The sequence below is a fragment of the Octopus sinensis genome, linkage group LG1 (assembly GCF_006345805.1).
Source record: "Octopus sinensis linkage group LG1, ASM634580v1, whole genome shotgun sequence".
In the NCBI taxonomy this organism is placed as follows: Eukaryota; Metazoa; Mollusca; class Cephalopoda; order Octopoda; family Octopodidae; genus Octopus; species Octopus sinensis.
In genome coordinates this window covers 90,629,539-90,636,053 of record NC_042997.1, presented here as the reverse complement: position 1 = coordinate 90,636,053, position 6,515 = coordinate 90,629,539, and the positions used below count along the sequence as shown (strand labels likewise).

Sequence of the window (6,515 nt, the reverse complement as noted above, 5' to 3'; positions counted from 1 at the left end):
TTATTTATGCACCCTTTTCAAGCCTAGCCAGGCACATGGGCCCGGTTTCCCGGTTTCTATGGCGTATGTTCCCCCCCCCCCAGCTGGGCGGAACGCCAGTCCATCGCAGCGTTACTCAAGAAACAGGAAGAAAGAGTGAGAGAAAGTTGGGGCGATAGAGTACAACAGGGGTCGCCACCACCGCTTGCCGGAGCCTCGTGGAGCTTTAGGTGTTTAAGCTCAATAAACACACACAACACCCGGTCTGGGAATCGAAACCGCGATCCTCCGACCGCGAATCCGCTGCCCTAACCACTGGGTCATAGTCAACTTAACCCGCCTCCAAAATTGCTAGCCTAGTGCCAAAATCTGAAGCCAATATAATAGTGTAAAGTTAATTGACCATATTCTCTTGCTCCTACCTTACAAAGATTACAGTCAAATTTCTACTTCAATAAAATTCATCCGATAACCTCCGTATTGTAGTAGCAGAAGTTGGGGAAATTCGATTTTAGAACCATTAGAATTATACAGTTCTATATTTAAGAGATGAGGAATTATATACATTATTTACATTCGACGGATATTTGTCCTCATCTTGTTTGTTAACACAACGTTTCGGCTGATATAACTTCCAGCCTTCTTCAGGTGTCTTGGGGAAATTTTGAACCTGGGTTCTCATTCCTAAGGTATTTTTCGGGCATATGGCATAGTGGTTAAGAGCGCGGGCTACTAACCCCAAGATCCTGAGGTCGATTCCAAGCAGTGACCTGAACAACAACAACAACAACAACATCGAAAATCATCTTAGGAATGAGAAACCAGGTTCGAAATATCCCCAAGACACCTGAAGAAGGCTGGAGTGTATATCAACCAAAACGTTGTGTTAACAACAAACAAGATGAGGACAAATATCCATCGAATGTAAATAACGTACATTAGAATTATGTTCTAGCAAACTCACTTCTATGTTGAACAGTTTAACGTAAACTAACCGTTCACATGTTTTGGGCGCAAAGCTTTTACCCAGATTTGCAACTTTACTCCACGCTGCTTACGTATCCTAATGATCCATACACACTGCGGAACGAGACGATTGAAGTGGCTGATTGGATGCGGGTAATTTGGCGGCAGCATAACGCCTATGCACAGTGCTCATAATATATTTCTGATATGCTACGCGAATGAGGCATAATATATCAGTAGCTTGCCTCTTTATAGTAATATATAGTAGCTTCTGAACATTAGACTACGAACTAATGAAACGAGCATCACGTCTTAAAGTACTAAGTTTTATCTCCTCGTGTGGCTTATTTTGCACTTACATGGACGGATATGAGCCATATTGGCGCAAGTATTTAGTATCGTTGATTCGACGCTGACTTATGCGACATCAGACATTTTATCCCTTTAGCGTATCCAGCCCAAATATGCCACCTGTTTTATGCTCAAACCAGCCAGATCTGGCATCTGACACCTATCCTACAATGTCACTGTGTAAACAAAAAAAAAACCCAAAAACGAAAAACAAAAAAAACCCAAAAACGAAAAACAAAAAAACCCCGCATCATCAGAATCTCGCAGCTACAAGATAATACACGATTAATTCGAAACAATGTGAAGTATAACATTTGACAGAGTAATCTGGAGGCTAAAGGGTTAACGACTCTCTCGTTCTCTCCCCCTCTCCTCTTTCTCTCTCTGTGTTTATGTGCGTGAACATATTTGTCTTTATGTATATGAGGAAAGGGAAATCTTTATGCCAGTCATGTTCAATTGATAAATTGTAATATCTATCTCTTTCCACCTATCTCTTTCCCCATTCTCCCTTCCCACTCTCTCTCTCTTTCCACAGTCTCTCTTTCTTTCCCCATTCTCTCTCTTTCCCTTCTCCCTCCCTCTCTGCATAAGGAGAGGAAAAGTGTTTACGTCAATCACGTTCAATTAATAAGTATCTACCTGTAATATCTATATGTGTATATTTCTGCATGCGCGTGTTTGGGGTTGCTTCCGGTGCTAAAATTACTGTAACCCAAACAGGCTAAATGTCCATTCAGCTTTGCCAAATCGTCAGCACCTAAACAGCTGTGCCCAGTTGTCTCATTCCTTACATGAATTAGGCCCAAGCAAGATATAGGTAAAAATATTAACCACGAACTGTAGACTGGTTGGTTGTCAATCATACATACTTTCAGATCAGTCGTTGACCTCTTCCCCCCAAAGAGCATAACAAACAACAAAAGTAGTTTTTAAGGAATGATCTTTAATTTAATTTAATTTATTATATATATACATTCGTCTTTTGGTCCACCAGTTTGATTATATAGCATCGTTCTTTTCAATTTGATGATACTTTTTATAATTTTGCCCCTCGAGCTCCATCTATTTGAATATTTTGTATGTGTATGTGTGCGTATGTGTATGAATGTGTATAAATGTGTGTGTGTATGTGTGATCATTCGCGTATGCATATATTTGTGTATGATCATGTTATTCGTGATCGAGCAGACGTATGATCAAAAGCGTTCCGGCTATGACCATCCTGTCTTTCACTCAGATATAGTGTGCATAGGATTACCTTATCCAGTATAGCTTTCTCTTACTTTTAAGACGCTACACAGTTAATCGAGGGAGACTCGGTTACTATTTCTAACTGGTCGAACCACCACGTATAGGCTCCATCTTTGGTCCTCCGTGTGTATGTGTGTATGTTGGTATAGTGGCTAAATATGGCGTTGAACAGTATTTTGGTCGGAAAATATTTAGCTGAGAGACAAAATATTTTCCAGTTCAGTAACAACGGCGTTCAATACACACCAGAAGTTGAACGGAGATTCAACAACAGCTTCGACGCATTTACTCATGTTCATCTGTATGTATGTATGTATGTATGTATGTATGTATGTATGTATGTATGTATGTATGTATGTATGTATGTATGTATGAATGTATGATATATGTATGATATATATATATATAATAATATATGTATGTATGTATATGTAAGTATATATATATATATATATATATATATATATATACATATATATACTTTGCCATATACATGCAGGCATATGTATGGCTGTGTGAGTACGTTTATATGACTGCGTTTATACGTACATACATACACATACATATATATATATACATATATACGTATATGCATATACACACACACATATATATATATATATTTATATATTTATATTTTATATACATGTACATATATATGTATACGTGCATATATATATTTGAACACACGCACATACACACACATACAAGCCAAGCATTCGAACACGCACGCACACACAGATATACGCATCAGAATATACAAATCACAAGTATAAATGTATACATGTTGCACAAATGCATACCCATACACACAGTTATCGCATGTATATACAACAGTTAATTCCAAAAATGTAACAAAATGTTTAGAACATAATAGATAATTTTTTTTTTTTTGATAAATAGCCCAAACGATCTGATAATTTTTCTTTTACCCCTTCCCACATACATGCATGCATACATACATACATACATACATACATACATACATACATACATACATACATACATACACCATACATACATACATACATACATACATACATACATACATACATACATAATTCTCATCCAAACATGCATAAACATCCATGCATTCATATTGCACGTACATATCTATACACAGATATATATTGTTGTATAGGTATGTATACTAATATATATACACTAATATATATATATATATATATATATATATATATATTCGTGGGAAGAAAGATATATGCACTTATCATTCACACGTTTATATAAACAACACATGCATATTACATATATACATACATACAAGCGTAATGTATCTAGGTAAATATATATATTTACTCAGATACATATGTGGAAAATAACATTTATATACACATGTTTACAAATGTATATAGTTTAGTTTAGTCACTATATATATATATATATAATATATATATATATATATATATATATATATATGCAGACATTGTCTTTGATGCTTATGTGTGGTGTCTGTTGCTGTTGCTTCTTTTTTCTAACGAACAACTCCAAAGATTTGATTTGTGTTTTTTAAACAAATGAAACTTTTTTCAAAATTTTAACGTGAAAATGTAATCTTTTGTTCAGAGATCATGATTTATAATTCAATATCATTTCTTGGTTAATTTTTTTTGTATTTTAGCTTATATTTTTAAAATTTTGTTTGTAAAATCATTTGTCTTTAGTTTAGTCATATGTTTTGTTTTGTCTCAATAGATATAACCTTGAGTTTTCCGATTGCAGAAAACACCTCTATGTGGTGTTATCCCAATAGGGCTTATTTTCATTCAATTATTTTCTATACAGTGTCGCCACCTGTAGGCAACTTGAATATACTGTCACGCCATAGGTCCTGTAAAGTTCATGTTCATCATGTGAACGTTGGGTGTCAACGTTGTTGGATATGGTTGGGCAGTCTGCATATAGGTGCACGAAGGCAAAGACGGGTGGTTCTGCTGTGGAGAAGTCCGAATAGCGTAGCCCTGGGTGGCTGGGTTCAGATGAGAAGTGCTTTGAGCCAGTGCACATGCGTTAGTTTGTCCAGAAAGACGACATGCTTGCAGTTGAGGACTTACAGGGTGTAAGCTGAGGCTGGACGATACCGGCGGAAGTAGCGTTGATGTGGTGACCGGAAGGAAAGAACTTGATGGTGAGCGCCCCGTATTCGGATGGTGAGGGTAGTACATTTGCTCACCCATACAAGCTTGAGTGTAACCACGGCCACCATTCAAGTACTGGCATTGTGAGGTCATCGAGGTGAAATTCTGTGCCGGATTTGGCGACATTGTCAGCGACGGCTTTGTAAGGGTGACGGAGGAGTTGAGAGTGCGTGATGTCTTCTCCAATATCTGACAAGGAGGAAGGTCTGTGTCAGGATTGTCGCTCTGTATTTCGTCAGATGAATCAGACAGACTGTCGTTGACGCCATCTTTGTTTTCTCCCGTGTGTTGGCTATTCTCGCTACCTTCCTCTTCGCTTCGTGACTTCTTTGTAACATTCAGTTCTGTTGGAAAAAAACAAAACAAAAAGAAAAAAAAATTCTTTTATTAGAAACTAATTAAATTGTCATTATCAAACAAAATATACACATTCATAAATAAACCTGATCAGTCTCACCAAATCTAAATACCAACAACAAAGGTTTTAATACAGGTAAAAGGTAACAAGTATTGGACTAGTGCTTATTTTATTAATTCCCCCAAAATAAAAAAAAACAAAAAAAAAACAAAGTCGACTTTGTTGGGGTTAGAACTCAGAACTTGGTTCTACCTTTTCCCGTACGTAGGACACAATGAAGTTCTTTGCAACCACGTATTTCCAGATTCAATCCTACTGCACGGCGCCTTAGGCAAGTATCTTCTACCATAGACTCGAACCCGAGTCTATGGCAGTAGATACTTGCTCAAGGTATACATCTTTATTAGAGGACCATAAAATGATGTAACAGCGATAAAGAAATGAGAGTAAGAGAGTGAGAGAGGGGAGAGAGAGGAAGAGAGAGAGGAAGAGAAAAGAAACAGAGAGAAAGAGAGAGATAGAGATAGTGAAAAAGGGAGAGATAGAGATAGTGAAAAAGAGAGAAGGAGGGAGAGCATAATAACTGTATGACGAGCGGGCTATCAGTTGTCATGTGTGAGTGAGGCTTGGTACATTAGTCTGGTAGCCATATTTGGATGTGGTCTCCAATGCTTGTCAATGTAGGAGCTGCAGTCTTCCAAATATGTAAACTGTAATATCGTCATTTTATCACCACTTGACAACCGGTGTTAGTGTGTTTACGTCCCCGTAACTTGGCGGTTCGGCAAAAGAGACCGATCGAAACTAGACTTTCAGAAAAAATACTGGAGTCGACTAGTAAAAGATTTTAAAAATTATGTATAGGCGTAGGAGTGGCTGTGTGGTAAGTAGCTTGCTTACACACCACATGGTTCCGGGTTCAGTCCCACTGCGTGACACCTTGGGCAAGTGTCTTCTACTATAGCCTCGGGCCGACCAAAGCCTTGTGAGCAGATTTGGTAGACGGAAACTGAAAGAAGCCCGTCGTGTATATATATATGTATGTATGTATAAATTTGTGTGTCTGTTTGTCACCCCCCCCCCAAATCGCTTGACAACCGATGGTGTGTGTTTACGTCCCCTAACCTAGCGGTTCGGCAAAACAGACCGATAGAATAAGTACTAGGCTTACAAAGAATAAGTCCTCGACTAAAGGCGGTGCTCCAGCATGACCACAGTCAAATGACTGAAACAAGTAAAAGAGTATATGTATTACATGTGTAAAGTGTATGTTTAATATATATGTTTTATATATGTAATAATCAATTATATATTACGCACTTTATTGTGTTATGTACATGATCCCCAGATCGTGGAACAAATTGTCATGCATGAAACCAGTCCGTGGTGCTTAAAATAGGTTGGAACCCCTGTTCTAGGCGAAATGAGAGAGAGCATCAAGCGAAACCATT

At 37.7% G+C, this 6,515-nt stretch overlaps 1 protein-coding gene across 1 annotated transcript; it reads right to left on the bottom strand.

The window, feature by feature from the left end:
- Window positions 1-4,172: 4,172 nt before the first annotated feature.
- LOC115217465 lies at window positions 4,173-5,413 on the bottom strand. Its single transcript, XM_036502017.1, has 2 exons — window positions 5,317-5,413; window positions 4,173-5,050 (listed from the first exon to the last, which is right to left on the bottom strand). Exons 1-2 carry the CDS (start codon window positions 5,411-5,413, stop codon window positions 4,386-4,388), a joined length of 762 nt encoding a protein of 253 aa, XP_036357910.1. The 3' UTR covers window positions 4,173-4,385.
- Between the last annotated feature and the right edge of the window lie 1,102 nt (window positions 5,414-6,515).